The 18,939-nt window shown below is 45.9% G+C and overlaps 1 protein-coding gene across 1 annotated transcript in view; it reads left to right on the top strand.

Moving 5' to 3' along the window:
- Positions 1 to 3,940: 3,940 nt before the first annotated feature.
- Positions 3,941 to 18,939, top strand: part of LOC311124253 (synaptotagmin-9-like) — a gene marked incomplete at both ends in the record, with an annotated part of 46,309 nt that continues 31,310 nt past the window's right edge. The window contains one exon of the mRNA XM_084198426.1: positions 3,941 to 4,088. Coding sequence (XP_084054552.1) covers positions 3,941 to 4,088 — 148 coding nt within the window. The remainder of the gene's footprint in view (positions 4,089 to 18,939) is intronic.

The raw sequence follows: 18,939 nt of genomic DNA, 5'->3' as shown, positions 1-18,939 counted from the left end.
GTAATGGAAGAGGGGAGGGAGAAGAGGTGGATGAGAGGTGGGGAAACAGAAAGGAGAGTGGGAAGAGGAGTGGGAGTGGGAGGGTAATTCCCCACTTGAGCTACCTCATTTCCCTAAACCCAACCATCATATTGGCTGAACAATAAGGGAGGATAAATAGCTTACTGTAATAGACATGCACATACACATATTTTCAGAGAGACAGACAGACAGAGAGAGAGAGAGAGAGAGAGAGAGAGAGAGAGAGAGAGAGAGAGAGAGAGAGAGAGAGAGTGAGAGAGAGAGACACTATGGAAGAGAGACAGAGATTCAATGAGAGAGTTGTCTCTTAGTTGCCATGGACACCAAGAAAGCTGACTTGAGGCTGTGCAGAAAGAATATCTCACAATTCACACACCCCAACACACTCACATCCACACACCACCATTGCCACCACCCACTTCTCTCTTCAGCTTTCTCTCCTCCTTCAACGTGGGATGGTGGAGTTTTGTTACAGACAAATGCCTGTATGAGAAAGAGAAAATGGTATACAAATAGTGTGCTTTTAACAGAATGACTGCGGTAACCGGAGCACAGTTCTCTGCTATTGTTGGGTGATAAGTAGTGTGATGCCTTGTAGGATAATACTGTTCTTTATTGAATGCAGGTGTGAAAGCACAGCACGCCATTTGAGAAGCGGAGGAGGGCAAGAGCGGGAGTGCGAACACACACTGGTTACAGTTCACTGTGAGTCGAGCGTATCTTTGATGGCATGAACACTGCTGGAATCTTTGTTCTTATTCGAGAGCAGGCAGAAAGCACATGAAGCACTCCTATACTCCCTCAAATTCTTATATATTCTGTGTGTGTGTGGGGTAGTGGGGGAGTGGGGTGTGGTGTGTACGTATGTGTGTGTGTGTGGTGTGTGTGTGCAGGGTGTGTGTGTGCGGGGTGTGTGTGGTGTTTGTGTGTGCTGGGTGTGTATTTGTGTGGGATGTGTGTGTGTGTGAGTGTTGTGAGTGTGCGTGTGTGTATGTGTTTGTGTGTGTGTGTGTAAAAATAAATTCAAATGTCACCATATTTGCAAAGCTTATACCTTCACTATATATCGTACTCGACAAATGGGGGCCAAAAAAAATCTTCATTGAAAGATGATCAAATACATTGTAATCTCAATAGTGATACTGCTGTTAGTGTGGATGCATTGAGATAGAAGGCACTTTAAATAAAGCATCTGTGTATCTGATCATGTGTCTCACTGATTGAACTTCACACAGTTGTAGAGAACGGTCTCTTCTGATGTAGGTATGAATGGACCCCCTGATCATTCAGTCTGTTCGGATGTAGGCTTTGATTGGACCCCCTGATCATTCAGTCTGTTCTGATGTAGACTATGATTGGACCCCCTGATCATTGTCTGTTCTGATGTAGATTTTGATTGGACCCCCTGGTCATTCAGTCTGTTCTGATGTAGGCTTTGATTGGACCCTCTGATCATTCAGTTCTGATGTGGCTATGAATGGACCCCCTGGTCATTCAGTCTGTTCTGATGTAGGCTTTGATTGGTCCCCCTGATCATTCAGTTCAATGTAACTAACATATCTGATATTTTTATCCTATCAACCATGTTTTCATATTGGTGTTCAGAAAAATGGTCAACATAAGAGAGTTGTTTCGTCGCAGCACATCATGTATAACAAAGCCAAGTTACAAAGACACTAGTAGTGCGATGGTTTGGGGATGCTTTGCTGCCTCAGGACCTGGACGACTTCCCTTAATAGAAGGAACCATGAATTCTGCTCTATATGAGAGAATTCTACATGATAATGTCAGGCCATCCATCTGTGAGATGAAGCTGAAGCACAATCAAGTCTAGATGAAAATTGTTAAAAAGCAACAAATTATACGTTTTGGAATGGCCTAGTCAATGTCCAGACCTAATCCCAATTGTGATGTTGTGGCAGGACTTGAAACGAGCAGTTCATGCTTCAAAACCCCAAAATGTTGCTGAGTTAAAGCAGTGCTGCAACTGAGCCACGTACAGAACCACTGCAATAAATAAGTACAATACAATACTGTAAAATACAATACACAATTACAATAAAAGGTGGATGATGTATGATTGCCATCCCAATGAAAGTACCACCCTCCTTCAGGCCATGGATGAGACATGCAATGATTTCAATCCAGACTTACAGTATGTCAGGCTTGGATTCACCATGCCAAAAGGTTTTTCCCCAGGTGCATGAACAATGAGGATATTTACTGTGATTTCGATGAGAACCTATGGCCAAATGCTCAATACAGGCTTGATGCAAACTAGTGCCTGACAAACATGATGTTTCTTTCATTTCTTTCATTGATCACATGGGATATAAATGATGGACATTTTATGTTCAGTCAATTTTAATGAGTAGTGGAAGTGTATTGCCTAATGTGAAAACAGTGTAATGAACTGTAATTTACAGTCCTGTAGCATATTACATCCAAAGGACAATTTTGAAACATGTATCTTAAATATTTTGCTTTTGGATTAACTGGTTGTTAAAAATAACTAAATTGAGAAGATATCATTATGTTGTGTTTTGGTGATTAAACCAATGTATTTTGGGTCAATGGTTGTGTAGTGAAAATAGTACCAAAGCGATAAAAAAAAACTGTTAACATGCGTCCAATGGTGCTAAGCTGTATAGGTCCCATTGAGCTGAACGTGTTGCTGTTTATGAGGTTACCATGCCCTCCGGCATGGAAAGGGTTTGCTCTAATTTATTATGGAGTCTGACTCTACTCCTGTATAAGGGTCTATGGGGCTGGTAGCTTTAGCTCCAATGTGTTGCTTAAATGCCTCTTTGGTGCACAGGCTGTTTACATTCATCTTCACAAAGCTGTCTGGACAAGGGTTAGACATGAATTTATTACATACACCTCAATTTCCCTATTGTTCAATCTTTAGATCTATTGATTGAACACATATACATGCATGCACTCACACGCACTCAAACACAAACACACACACACATTTCCACATGGTTAATACAGTGCCTGTCAATCACTGAAATGGACTGATAAATTATGAAATTGACTGCACAATAAAAGAGGTGCTTAATGATCAATTGTGCAAACCTATAATATAATTAGTTATCAACCACCCTCACCATGCAGCCCTTAATGGCATTGACATACTGTATATCCCAAGATAAATAGGCTAGAGCAACAATCCTACCTGGTCACTATCATGTTGCACTCTCTCTAACATGTCCAAAGCGATAAACAGAACAGCATAGAATACAACTGAGATTTTTTTATTTTTATGAATGCAATAGCAGAAAAGATGCAGTTACTACTAAGCAACGTTCACAGTCAACACCAATAATTAGTTCGTTCTCAGGGCCAGCGCTTTGAACCGTGGAGAGTCGGGATCGCGCTCGCTCATTGCGTTGACGGTGAATTGAGCGAGTGACAGCGACTGGCTGCGCGGCGCCGGTCGTTCACGCATCGAGAGAGCGCATGCACTTTTTCAGCACCAATTGAGTGTGGACAGTGCACGGCGCCTCATAGCCTGCTGTGAGTTGTCGGACTTTCAACCTGTGGCTAAGTTTATACAACTCTAGACGGTTGTACGGTAGGCTTTTGATGGGGAAAACCCCACAATTGAATACTAAACACTCGAAAAAGGAATGCCCGACGTTTGGAAAGAAACAAATGAATATTATGTTTTTTTGACCTAGTATTCTTCCCTATTCCTCCTCCGCTACCCTGGTTGGTTTTTCAGACAGCCAGAGTGGTGCTGAGCTGCGGGGTGTTGGTGACTCCGCTTCGGGTGGAGCGCTGCTACTCGGGCTTTAGTTGACTCTCTGCCGGGAGGATTAGTGTGATTCTGCGGGGGCTAGGCGACTCTGGTGGGTGGGGTGGTGTGGTGGTGCCATAGGAGCCCCTCCATTCAGAAGGATGCTGGTGGGAAATGCCTGGCGACAGAGAGGACGAGATTTGTCAAAAAGCACTAGAACTCCTGTCTGATCTCTGCTCTAAAGGGGAAGTACAGAACGAGAACTGTCTGGATTTCATTTACCATTTCCGGGACCTCGCCAGACCACGCTACACCGACTCAGGTATTAATGCACTGGTCAATCCTATCCAATTATGTGTATGCAATGCGTGTGTGCTTTTTAGTTTGAATTATACAAAGATGTAACTTTTTTTTCCTGTGCTCTGAAATCTACATAACACTTTGATCTGATCATTTATGCACAGAACTTGTTGCATGGAGTTTATGAGTGGGGAAATTATTTCATATAGGGTTTTGCACAAACACGTTTGATAAAAACAAAAGTCAGTAGGCTATATTCAACCTTGGCTATAAATGTAGTGTGCGCACCATGGATCTTGTTATATGTGCCCTTATTTCTGGTGCACCTTAGTTGGATGGGGTGTTGGGGGGTTGGGAGTGGGGAATGGGGACAGGTGCGAGTTTGTGTAATCCTTGGTCGCATTCATTGAAGCTTGAGCTGGCTTGATTCCCAATGCTATCTAATTTTTTTGCATTAGCACATGCCATAAAACACTACATTTTAAGAATGTGAAATGTCAGAATAATAGCTTTTATTTATTTCATCACATTCACAGTGGGTTAGAAGTTTACATACACTCAATTAGTATTTGGTAGCATTGCCTTTAAATTGTTTAACTTGGGTCAAACATTTCGGGTAGCCTTCCACAAGCTTCCCACAATAAGTTGGGTGAATTTTGGCCCATTCCTCCTGACAGAGCTGGTGTAACTGAGTCAGGTTTGTAGGCCTCCTTGCTCGCACACGCTTTTTCAGTTCTGCCCACAAATGTTCTATAGGATTGAGGTCAGGGCTTTGTGATGGCCACTCCAATACCTTGACTTTGTTGTCCTTAAGCCATTTTGCCACAACTTTGGAAGTATGCTTGGGGTCATTGTCCATTTGGAAGACCCATTTGCGACCAAGCTTTAACTTCCTGACTGATGTCTTGAGATGTTGCTTCAATATATCCACATTATTTTCCTTCCTCATGATGCCATCTATTTTGTGAAGTGCACCAGTCCCTCCTGCAGCAAAGCACCCCCACAGCATGATGCTGCCACCCCTGTTGTCAAGGCGTCAGTGTAATGCTGCGGTACGACGAAGTCAGGCGCAGGACACAGAGCTACTCGAAAAACGTCCTATACTCGTAGGTATCTTAAAGAACATACCTCCAAGCAGGGAGGAACAAACCCGCTCACATACGACAACCAAAACATGGACAAACACGCACAACACACAGTGTGAGCCAGAGGATTAAATAGGGAAGACATAATAACAAGATGGGAAACAGGTGAGACCAATACAGACAAAACAAGTAGAACATAGAAACATGGATCGGTAGCAGCTAGTACTCCAGTGACGACGAACGCCGAAGCCTGCCCGAGCAAGGAGGAGGGGCAGCCTCGGCTGAATTCGTGACAGTACCCCCCCCTCAACCCCGGCCTCGGGGACGGCCAGGAGGACGCAGAGCAGGGCGAGTCGGATGACTACGGTGGAAATCCCTCAACATGGAGGTATCGAGGATGTCCCTCCTAGGGACCCAGCACCGTTCCTCCGGACCGTACCCCTCCCACTCCATGAGATACTGCAGGCCCCCCACCCAAAGCCTCGAATCCAAGATGGACCGGACCGAGTACGCCGGTGCCCCCTCGATGTCCAGTGGGGGCGGAGGAACCTCCCGTTCCTCAGACTCCTGGAGTGGACCAGCTACTACCGGCCTGAGGAGAGACACATGGAACGAGGGGTTAATACGGTAATTCAGAGGAAGCTGTAACCTATAACAAACCTTGTTCAATTTCCTCAGGATTTTAAATGGCCCCACAAACCGCCGACCCAGCTTCCGGCAGGGCAGGCGAAGGGGCAGATTTCACCACTCATCCACCGCAGGAGCCTCGATCTGGCTCTGATGCCAAGGTGCCAGGACCGGCTGATAACCTAACACACACTGAAAGGGAGAAAGGTTAGTGGATGAGTGGCGGAGTGAGTTTTGGGCCATCTCTGCCCAGGGGTTAAAACCCAACCACTCCCCCGGCCGGTCCTGGCAATAGGACCGCAGAAACCTACCCACATCCTGGTTAACTCTCTCCACCTGCCCATTACTCTCGGGGTGAAAACCTGAGGTCAGGCTGATCGAGACCCCCAGACGTTCCATGAACGCCCTCCAGACCCTTGAGGTGAACTGGGGACCCCGATCTGATACAATATCCTCAGGCACCCCGCAGGCCTCAGCAGTTTGTAGGGCCGTAGGGAGACCTGGCATAGGAATGAGATGGCAGGACTTAGAAAACCGATCCACAACGACCAGGATCGTGGTGTTCCCTTGTGAGGGGGGAAGGTCCGTAACAAAATCCACTGATAGGTGGGACCACGGCCATTGTGGAATGGGTAGGGGTTGTAATTTCCCTCTAGGCAGGTGTCTAGGTGCCTTACACTGGGCGCACACCGAGCAGGAGGAAACATAAACCCTCACGTCCTTGGCTAAAGTGGGCCACCAGTACTTCCCACTAAGACAGTGCACTGTCCGACCGATGCCAGGATGACCAGAGGAGGGTGACGTGTGAGCCCAATAGATCAATCGATCGCGAACCTCGAGCGGCACGTACATACGACCCTCTGGACACTGGGTGGGGAGTGGGCTCGGTACGTAACGCCCACTCGATGTCCGCATCAACCTCCCACACCACCGGCGCCACCAGACACAACGCCGGAAGTATGGGAGTGGGCTCAATGGACCTCTCCTCTGTGTCATACAGTCGGGACAGGGAGTCTGCCTAAGCGTTCTGGGAACCTGGTCTGTAAGTAAGAGTAAACACAAAACGAGTGAAGAACATGGCCCACCTTGCCTGGCGAGGGTTCAATCTCTTCGCCGCCCGGATGTACTCCAGATTGCGATGGTCAGTCAAAATGAGGAAAGGGTGTTTAGCCCCCTCAAGCCAATGCCTCCACACTTTCAGAGCCTTACCACAGCCAACAGCTCCCGGTCCCCCACATCATAGTTGTGCTCCGCCAGACTGAGCTTCTTAGAAAAGAAAGCTTTAGTGGTGTACCCGAGCGCTGAGAAAGTACAGTTCCTATCCCAGCCTCGGACGCGTCCACCTCAACCTGGAATGCTAAGGAGGGATCCGGATGAGCCAGCACTGGAGCCGAGGTAAACAGTTCCTTCAGATGACCAAAAGCCCTGTCCGCCTCAGCTGACCACTGCAGTTGCACCGGTCCCCCCTTCAGCAAGGAGGTAATGGGAGCCGCTACCTGACCAAAGCCCTGGATAAACCTCCGGTAGTAGTTGGCAAAACCCAAGAATCGCTGCACCTCCTTTACCGTGGTTGGAGTCGGCCAATTACGCACGGCCAAAATGCGGTCAATCTCCATCTCTACCCCTGACGCGGACAGGCGGTGCCCTAGGAAGGAGATGGACTCTTGTAAGAACAAACATTTCTCCGCCTTCACATACAGGTCATGCTCCAACAGTCGACCAAGCACTTGACGCACCAGGGACACATGCTCGGCCTGTGTAGCGGAGTATATGAGAATGTCATCAATATACACCACTACACCCTGTCAGTGCAGGTCCCTGAAAATCTCATCAACAAAGGATTGGAAGACTGATGGAACATTCATCAACCCGTATGGCATGATGAGGTACTCATAGTGCCCAGAGGTGGTACTGAATGCTGTCTTCCACTCATCTCCCTCCCGGATACGCCCCAGGTTGTACGCGCTCCTGAGATCCAATTTAGTGAAGAAGCGCGCCCCGTGCAATGACTCTGTCATACTAGCAATCAGAGGTAGTGGATAGCTGTACTTCACAGTGATCTGATTAAGACCACGGTAGTCAATGCACGGGCGTAAGCCACCATCCTTCTTCTTCACAAAAAAGAAACTTGAGGAGACAGGGGAAGTGGAACGCCAAATGTATCCCTGCCTCAGAGATTCGGTGACATAGGTTTCCATAGCCACCGTCTCCTCCTGTGACAGAGGATACACGTGACTCTGAGGAAGTGCAGCGCCTACCTGGAGGTTTATCGCACAATCCCCCTGTTGATGGGGTGGTAATTGAGTCGCCTTCTTTTTACAGAAGGCAAGAGCCATATTCAGGCGGAATGTGCATGGTGGAAACCTGGTTTGGACTTTCCACCGTAGTTGCCCCTACGGAAACATCTACACACCTCCCCGAGCACTGACTAGACCATCCCTTGAGAGCCCTCTGTTGCCATGAAATAGTGGGGTCATGAGAGGCTAACCAGGGAAGGCCCAACACCACTGGAAACGCAGGAGAATCAATCAGATAGAGATTAATTTTTTCCTCATGACCCTCCTGCGTCTTCATCCAGAGTGGAGCTGTGACATCCCTAATCAGACCTGACCCTAAAGGGCGACTATCTAGGGCATGTACAGGGAAGGGCACAGCAACAGGCACAATAGGAATCCCTAAATTACGGGAAAACTGATGATCAATAAAGTTCCCAGCTGCGCCTGAATCTACTAGCGCCTTATGCTGGGAATGAGGGGAAAACTCAAATGATAATAATAATATGCCATTTAGCAGACGCTTTTATCCAAAGCGACTTACAGTCATGTGCGCATACATTTTTACGTATGGGTGGTCCCAGGGATCGAACCCACTACCCTGGCGTTACAAGCGCCATGCTCTACCAATTGAGCTACAGAGGACCACATATACACATATGCGCAACAGGGAGCTCTGGGTGAGTCGGGTGCCTACTCACCTGAGATGGTCCACCAGTGCTCTGCCTACCGCTTCGATTCCTGAAAGACCCTCCCCAGCACCGACCAGCAGTGTGTCCTCCGCGGCCACAGTTGGTGCAGGAGATGGTCCTCCTTCCGGTCTCCCTAAGTTCAGCACCTCCGAGCTCCATAGGAGTAGGGTCGGAGGTGCTGGGGGATGGAATGGACGGCCCCTGATCCGGACGTCCGCGGGTAGCCAACAGGTTATCCAGCCTTATCGACATGTCCACCAGTTGGTCCAGGTTAAGGGTGGTGTCCCTGCAGGCCAGTTCCCGATGAACGTCCTCCCGGAGGCTGCATCGGTAGTGGTCGATCAGGGCCCTCTCATTCCATCCTGTGCTGGCAGCCAGAGTCCTAAAGTCCAGTGCAAAGTCCTGTGCGCTCCTCCTCCCCTGTCTGAGGTGGAATAGACGTTCCCCCGCCGCTCTCCCCTCCGGTGAATGATCGAATACCGGCCCAAAAGCGGCGGGTGAAATCCTCATAGCGTCTATTCCTCCCCACTCAGCGTTGGCCCACTCGAGCGCTCTTCCAGACAGACAGGAGATGAGAGCGGACACGCTCTCATATCCCGAGGGAGCCGGGTGGATGGTAGCCAGGTAGAGCTCTACCTGGAGCAGAAAACCCTGGCACCCGGCAGCTGACCCAGTTGACGAAGGGGTGGACAGCGGTGTGGGTGGTTGTGTAGTTGGAGGAGGTGTAGGACCACCACCTCTCTCCCATCGCTCCATAGTGTTCAACACGCGCTCCATTGCGGTGCCGAGAGTCTGGATCATGGTCGCCTGCTGTTGGACACGTTCCTCCATTGATCCGGACGAAATGAATGTACCTGCTGAATCCATATTTTGGTGCGTGTTTCTGTCAAGGCGTCAGTGTAATGCGGTAGGACGAAGTCAGGTGCAGGACACAGAGCTACTCAAAAAACGTACTTTACTCGTAGGTATCTTAAAGAACATACCTCCACGCAGGGAGGAACAAACTCGCTTACATACGACAACCAAAACATGGACAAACACGCACAACACACGGTGTGAGCCAGAGGGTTAAATAGGGAAGACATAATTACAAGATGGGAAACAGGTGAGACCAATACAGACAAAACAAGTAGAACATAGAAACATGGATCGGTAGCAGCTAGTACTCCGGTTACGACGAACGCCGAAGCCTGCCCGAGCAAGGACGAGGGGCAGCATCGGCTGAATTCGTGACACCTGTGCTTCACGGTTGGGATGGTGTTCTTCAGCTTGCAAGCATCCCCCTTTTTCCTCCAAACATAACGATGGTCATTATGGCCAAACAGTTCTATTTTTGTTTAATCAGACCAGAGGATATTTCTCTAAAAAGTACGATCTTTGTCCCCATGTGCAGTTGCAAACCGTAGTCTTGCTTTTTTATGGCGGTTTTGGAGCAGTGGCTTCTTCCTTGTTGAGCGGCCTTTCAGGTTATGGCGATATAGGACTCGTTTTACTGTGGATATAGATAAATTTGTACCTGTGTCCTCCAGCATCTTCACAAGGTCCTTTGCTGTTGTTCTGGGATTGATTTGCACTTTTCGCACCAAAGTACGTTCATCTCTAGGAGACAGAACGCATCTCATTCCTGAGCGGTATGACAGCTGCGTGGTCCAATGGTGTTTATACTTGCATACTATTGTTTGTACAGATGAACGTGGTACCTTCAGGCGTTTGGAAATTGCTCCCAAGGATGAACTAGACTTGTGGAGGTCTACAATTGTTTTTATGAGGTCTTGGCTGATTTCTTTTGATTTTCCCATGACGTCAAGCAAAGAGGCACTGATTTTAAAGGTAGGCACAGGTACACCTCCAATTGACTCAAATTATGTCAATTAGCCTATCAGAAGCTTCTAAAACCATGACACCATTTTCTGGAATTTTCCAAGCTGGTTAAATGTACAGTCAACTTAGTGTATGTAAACTTCTGACCCACTGGAATTGTGATACACTGAGTTATAAGTTAAATAATCTGTCTGTAAACAATTGTTGGAAAAATTACTTGTGTCATGCACAACGTAGATGTCCTAACCGACTTGCCAAAACTATAGTTTGTTAACAAGAAATTTGTGGAGTGGTTGAAAAACGAGCTTTAATGACTCCAACCTAAGTGTATGTAAACTTCCGACTTCAACTGTATGCATGCTAGCCTCAGCAAGAGAGGGAGGCAGTGCTTATATTGGAGCGGGAATTTTGGGGAACCGCGTCTGGAGAGGAGGGAGGAGTGCATTCTTAGTAATACAGTATCACACTAACCCACACCAGCTTTGTGTGTATGCGTGCGTGCAGCTGCCATAAGCCAGAATTCTGTCATGAGGTGGATGTGTTTTTCACTCAACCCACTGATCCATTACCGCCTGTTGCAGTCCATGGTGATTACTAGAAGGTTCTCTGGAGGTTTCTGGAAGCGTAAAATGTGACATATTGTGATCCCAATGGCCTGAGCTTGGACTAATAACCCAATCTTCTGCCTTTCTCACATGCCCCTGATTGATGAATGGTTCAAGATGTGGCCCCTAACCCCACCCCTATCCTTTCAGTCAAAACCTGACTTCACTCTCCCATCTCCTTTCTCCCTGTCCCTTCTCCTCTCTCCTCTTCTCTCCCCTCCCCCTATAGCCCCTCTCCTCACCCTCTTCTCCTCTCCCTTCTTCTTTCTCCTCTTCTCTCCCCTCCCCCTATAGCCCCTCTCCTCACCCCCTTCTCCTCTCTCTTGTTCTCTCTCCTCTTCTCTCCCCTCCCCCTATAGCCCCTCTTCTCACCCCCTTCTCCTCTCCCTTCTTCTCTCTCCTCTTCTCCCCCCTCCCCCTATAGCCCCTCTCCTCACCCCCTTCTCCTCTCCCTTCTTCTCTCTCCTCTTCTCTCCCCTCCCCCCTATAGCCCCTCTCTTCACCCCCTTTTCCTCTCCCTTCTACTCTCTCCTCTTCTCTCCCCTCCCCCTATAGCCCCTCTCCTCACCCCCTTCTCCTCTCCCTTCTTCTCTCTCCTCTTCTCTCCCCTCCCCCTATAGCCCCTCTCCTCACCCCCTTCTCCTCTCCCTTGTTCTCTCTCCTCTTCTCCCCCTCCCCCCTATAGCCCCTCTCCTCACCCCCTTCTCCTCTCCCTTCTTCTCTCTCCTCTTCTCCCCCCTCCCCACTATAGCCCCTCTCCTCACCCCCTTCTACTCTCTGTGCGCTATCCATCCCTGCTCCTCTCCCCATGCACCATTTCCTCTCCCTTCAGCGCTATCCTCCATGCACTCTCCCTTCTCCTCTCTCCATTTGTCTCTACCTCCATTCTCCCCTCTCCCCTCTGCATTGACAGCCAGGTGGAGTGTCTATGGTGGGGTTATTGAACTGCGATCAGGGGCAGGTTCCCTTGAGTCCACAGTCCCTGGTTTTATTAACATATCCAGCTGAGCCCTTTCATCCTGTCCTGGATGATTGGCACCTCAATAAACCAGAGAGAAATAAAGATGAAAGATATAGGAAGATTGACAAGTATTTTTGTGTTGGTCTCTGGCATTCAAACATATGTGACCCAAACGGAGAGGAGTGTGTGTGTGTCCGTGTGTCTGTTTCTGTGTGGAGGGTTAAAAACCAACCATGGCACCATGGCTAACACATTTGAAGTGTTTATACAGGCCAAGTAACTCCCTCACACCAGATCAGGTCAAAATGTATTTCAGCACCATACTCAATGTTAATGCAACTGTGAAGCTTACTATTTTAAATAATCTGGAGAATGTCTTACATTAGATCTCTCACCTTTACCAAAATAACTTCACAGACATCTGCCTGCTGTCTATACATGAATGTAGCGATGAGCATGTTGCTAAGCACTCAGACCCATTATGTACATGCGTGCGATTCTGGGCTATATGTGTAACATATGTAATGTTGAGTCCTCAGTAATAGTAGCCCTGGGGGAAATGAAGCTACTCTATCTTAAGCTAGATCATGGCCATGCAGCGAGTGGCTGGGAAAAGAGAGTTTTCGAGCAACATGTCCCCCTGCTGTGCTCATCTTATAGATTGATAGATAGACTGATAGATAGACTGAGAGCAGGACTCCCAGCTACTCAACACTGTTTAGGTGTCGTTGCCACAGTATTATCAAACTCTACTTATAGATAATGCCTGTGATAGATAATGCCTGCAAGGTTTTTGGTTGCTAGCAGCTCACTCACATTCACATACAGTAGCTAATCTACACTGAGTGTACAAAACATTAAGAACACCTTCCTAATATTGAGTAACAAAATATTTTGTATTGCCCATTCACCCTCTGAATTGCACACATACACAATTCATGTCTCAATTGTCTCAAGGCTTAAAAATCATTTTTTAACCGGTCTCCTCCCCTTCATCTACGCTGATTGAGTGACATCAATAAGGGATCATAGCTTTCACCTGGAATCACCTGGCCAGTCAGTCTATGTCTTGGAAAGAGCAGGTATATTGACTGCTATTGCTGCTGATAACTTATTGAGGAGAGGTGTAGGTAATGTAGATGATTACATATCAGTTTGCTATAGGGCACACTAATTAATGCTTCCTAACTAATCTCTCACTAATTCAACACCAAACAAACTGTGAGGCAGCTTAGAGCACCACAAGGGAATACTACTGTAGGTCCAAGGTAATACTTAATCAGCAGTATTTCCCTCCCACTCCATACACCCCCCCCCCCCCCCCACCCCCCCCCCTTTCTGATTTTTGTGTTAGCTATCATGGTTATTTGAGTCTTTTCAGATATACTATGAATCTCTAACTCCTAGGCAGTATCAGGGCAACCTGCCAAGCAAACCACCACTTTGCCTCTGGATCAATGCTCTCTCAGGCTACAGGGCCTGAGCTCAATAGCCACAATTCGATCCGATGCCACAGTGTGGTCTAAACACAGCTCACCCCTGGTGTACCATGTCTTTGGCTGGTTGTGCCATGGCCTGTGGTTTCACTGATTTGATTTATTTAATTAGGAATAGTGACTGATGCTATCAGTAGCTTTGTGATCCAGAGAATGGGATTTGTGTGTTCAAAGCCTCCTCCATTCATGTTCAATGGCCCATTGCAGGTCTGTGATGGTCACGTGCTGTGTGTACAGAAGACAGCAAGTGGACATATGGCAATGCTCTCTATCACTCCAGTATCTCTGCACATTATAAATATGGGATTGGAACTGACCCTGTATATAGCTTACTTACTTCTCGTGTGTTCTACCTTATGTTATTTTCAATACTACATTGATATTGATTACTGCATTGTTGGATTTAGAGCTGGCAAGAAAGGCATTTCAATGTACTTGTGCACGTGACATTAAAACTTGAAACTTGAAACATGTGTCCAATACAGCTAAAGAGGAGCTTCAGCACAGGTGACAGGAGTGGCATGACATGAATGTTGCATTAGCAAAATGGCCACCCTGCTTAGTGGTATTTCAATGGCATTACTGTAATGAAGCACTCAACCACCTGATAAAAATAATGCAGGTAACATACAGTATATGAACGTGGAGGTACATTTTCACACAGTTGGTTCTCCATATTGCAGTATTTTGCATGTTTATAACAGCTTGGAGGAGCTTGAAAGGAGGGATCAGCCCAAGAAGATTCACGATTGTTTGTGAAGTTCTTTGATCTTAATAAAAGCCTAGAAACAGAAATGGAGATATTATGTGTGTTGGTATGACATCATCAAAGCGAGACAACAAGCCAGAATGGCCTTGTCCCATTTACCACCACGTACAGTGTGGACTGTACACTCCCACATGTATTGATGATGTGTTTGCAAGTGCTCTGAGAAATGCAAGAGTGGTCAAGGCTCTGCAGAAAATATCTTGGGACAGACTTCATCATTCACCTTCTTCACACTATCACAACGTAGGCCAACTCACTGCAATATTTGAAGTGACTCAATAAGGGTGCATTTATTTTAGACTGCTGTGGATGATAATCTATTATTTGAATGAACTTTGATTATTGATTGACGTGAGAGCTATCGGAACGGTATAATTCTTGACTTTGATGTGTAAAAGGTGTTCTATCCCTGACATATCAGAGGGAGAAACAGGGGTGAGGATGAGGAGGAAGAGGGGGAGGGTAATAGAAAGAGAAAAAAGAGTGAAGAGGGGAGAGTGGGGTCAGAGGTTAGCAAAGGAGCAGGTGGAGGAGGAGGCAGCAATAAGAGGAGGAGGAAGAGGGGGAGGTGGTGTGCAATACTAGGCTCATTAAGGAAGCCCCAGACTCCCAGCATGCTTTGCCTCAACATTCTGAGAGAAAATGTAATGGAGTAGGCCATGTCAAAAACAACCCCTTTGCTTGTTACTGCAATCAAAGGTGGTCAGCCTGGCATTTTACCCTACATGTGATTTCGTGGTCCTCTGTAGCTCAGCTGGTTGAGCACGGCGCTTGTAACGCCAAGGTAGTGGGTTCGATCCCCGGGACCACCCATACACAAAAAAAATGTATGCACGCATGACTGTAAGTCGCTTTGGATAAAAGCGTCTGCTAAATGGCTTATTATTATTATTATTATTTCCCTTGGTCCGCCCAGCAGATTCCACATCCACTAGTGCTGAGCGATTAGTGCTTTTTGCGGTCGGTTTGGTTTCGGTTAGATTATTTGGGTTAAAGCTGTAACAACACAGAATAAAACAATTAATAGAAGTATCCTGATGGTAGTGACTGCCCATTACTGCTTATTACTTATTAACCATCATTTATGCACATTACTCTGATAAAATATTTCAGTTATGTATATTATATTTGTTTTATTTGATGACTTTATTTCATTCCAAATCATAATCTCATCTCTATAGAGCTGCTGCCTATGCTGTCTGACAAAATCACTATTTTAGTATACTGAACAAAAATATAAATGCAACAAGTAAAGTGTTGGTCCCATGTTTCATGAGCTGCACAAAAAGCTTATTTCTCTCAAATTGTGTGCACAAATTTGTTTACATCACTGTTAGTGAGCATTTCTCCTTTGCCAAGATAATCCATCCACCTGACAGGTGTGGCATATCAAGAAGCTGATTAAACAGCATGATCATTACACAGGTGCACCTTGTGCTGGGGACAATAAAAGGCCAATCTAAAATATGAGGTTTTGTCACACAACACAATGCCACAGATTTCTCAAGTTTTGAGGGAGCGTGCAATTGGCATGCTGACTGCAGGAATGTCCAACAGATAATTGAAAGTTAATTTCTCTACCATATGCCGCCTCAAACGTCATTTAAGAGAATATGGCAGTACATCCAACCGGCCTCACAATTAAAAAATTAAATAATATTTCTGATTGGCTGGGCCTGGCTCCCCAGTGGTTGGGTCTGGCTCCCAAGTGGGTGGGCCTATGCCCTTCCAGGCCTGTTGGAAACTACAACTCCCTACTACATCGCACAGTTCAGGCTGGATCTGGTTTATCTCTAGAGAAACTGTGCAATTTGCACATTGAGCTCACAGACTTTAAAACAAACTAAATGGAATTCAAATAATTGAACCGATGTTGTTTAAAAAATGAATAATAACCAACATTTTGATTAATCGCTCAGCACAAAAATCTGTGGAACAGACCTAGCATCAGGGGCCGCAGCTCTGGTTCTGAATGGTTATAACATTTCCAGAGATTTGCCATGTTTGTAATTTTGCCTTTCCACGGCTGTTACTGCTAATTGCGAAACAGCTGTCTTCACTATTTTCACTTTCACCCCTGTGGAGGTATGTAAAAGGTCTACGATCCAGAGAAACATGTTATCTCACAAACCCAGAGCTTGTTTTAGACTAGATAACATCCTGAGTGTTCTCTTGCATAGCCCTATCTGTGCTTAGTCATTTTGCATATACAAATAAATAAATAAAAAAGCTATCTCCCAGTGGATTAATTAGACAAATCATAATTTCATAATTTCCTACGCCTCAGTTCATGTAAACCCACAGGGTTTCATAAACAACGGACAAACAGGGCTGGAGAATGGGACAGCATATGGACAAATATGGTGAACTACATGGTACAATACTGTATGGTGCAAAACAATTTACAGTTGAGTGGGTCTGTTTTGTAAATGCCTCTAGACAATCCAGCCATTTAACTCCCATAATGATAGCTAGGCAAAATGCCCAGCCTCTGCAGGTGTGCCATTATGTGTAGTAGTGATGAGTGGGGGAGTGCTGATTTGCTCTATAGTTCGGAAAGTGTACGGTAGTTAGGTCTCATGCAATGTGTTACATTGTGTGACCCTAACGTCTGAGAGTTTGCCAAGCCCTCTAAGTTCAAGGGGTGACAGCTGTACCAAAATGATGAATTCCCAATGACACTGATGAATCTCTTTGAAGATCTCTCTTTGGCGGAACTTGAACCTCTTCAGAAGAATTCCCAGAGAGGGATATATCATCACTTCACTTCCTGGGATTGCTTTGGAGGCGAACTCCAAGATGAATCAGAAGGCTCCTTGTGATTGTGTTTCTGTCCCCCCCTTCCATGGTGACTGGGAGACCCTGTGCCAGTGTGAATGAGCACCCTCTATTATTCATCACAACACATCTTTGAAATCTCTATCTTTTATTTGTGATGTTTGAGGCTGCCGTGATTAGGCCAAAAAGTGCCTGCAACTCATGTTGCATGGAAACATGGGAACACAGTAAACCCTAAACAGTCTCTCTAGCTCTCATTCTGAAGGTGAGCAGTACCGAGATGCTCTGTCATTTGATTTGTGAGCTCAATGTGCTAGGCCAATTAAATAGCCTGTTTTACAGCTATTCAACAATATTATGATGACATTGACAGCATTGTAAAGACAAATGTCACATTCATAGGACTGTCACTGCTTCCTACAAGACCATTATGGGGACAACAAAGTGCAATACATCAATAGCATCATCTACATACAACTACACAACATGTTGCAAGTCATGCTGTAAAAGCTGTCACATGAAAATATATTTACAGGATTACTTGCATCATTTCTACAAGGCTTCTCACACTGTGTACATACCTGTAGCATCTTAGTTTAAACCATGTAGAGGATGAGGACCAGCCTAGATATAGGGAGATTCTCTATTGGGAATAAGTCCATCCTCTCCTCGACTCCTCCGTCCTCCTCTCCTCCTGATCCGGAAACCGATAAGTTGTTGCCATATGTCAATTTGTTAATAGGTGAAGGAGGAGTTTGCTCCTCTCCTCGATAGCCTCTTCCAGCCGAGGATTCTTATGTGTATCCTACCGGAGTCCTACCAGGAACAGTTTTGTAATCCGTTTTGTAATTAATTTATAAAATGTCTGGTACAACTAGCTAAATTTGTTTGCACCACTTTATACTTATTTATGGATTCCTCCTCTGTAAACATAGTTTGTCTGATGACGCGCTTGTGGAGGAGAGTCTCATTTCATTCAAGTGCATTTGTTTCCACGTTTCCTCTCCTTGATTACATTGACCTTTTTCAAAAGGAGGCAGGAGAGGACAGAGGAGAGGATGCGAGGAGTCGAGCAAATCCAATTGACAATCTCCCACAAATGTGGTTAAATATATTGGCATCCTTGCACGATTCACTATTTTTAAAAAAATACGTTTAAATTGAACAAATTTGGTGTTCACACGTGTATTTGTTTGATTTACATCTGCACAGGACCAAACATTTTTATTTAAATATAAACTGAAATTTAGATTTTTCACTTCAAAGTCCAAAAATAAATATAAATTATTCAAGGCAAGTGATTCTCAGCAAGTGTAATTTATCACACGTGGTAATTTGCAAGTGCCAACGGGGTAAAAATAGCCATTAAACCAGCCACTCAACCAGTTAGGTTGAGATCTGGTGACTGAGACGGCCATGGCATATGTTTTACATCATTTTTATGTTCATCAAACCTTAATTAACTCAGGAACCACACCTGTGTGGAAGCTCATGCTTTCAATAAACTTTGTATCCCTCATTTACTCACGTGTTTCCATTATGTTGGCAGTTACCTGTGTGATGTGATTAGCTGGTACGTAAAATTCCTATCCAGGCATAAGATCTGGCATGCGTCAGCAACGCCTGGGCAGAGGAACGTGTACTTTACCTGCACCAACAGCTCTCCTTGGATGAGGAGGAGATGTTGAGCATCGTAAAAGGACCTGGAATAAACCATTCAAACCTCTAAACAGGTAGCCTGTTCTCTATGAACATAGCCATGTTTA

The sequence above is a fragment of the Coregonus lavaretus genome, assembly GCF_964263955.1.
Source record: "Coregonus lavaretus genome assembly, contig: HAP1_SCAFFOLD_1286, whole genome shotgun sequence".
NCBI classification, from domain to species: domain Eukaryota; kingdom Metazoa; phylum Chordata; class Actinopteri; order Salmoniformes; family Salmonidae; genus Coregonus; species Coregonus lavaretus.
This window is presented reverse-complemented; position numbering and strand designations above follow the sequence as displayed.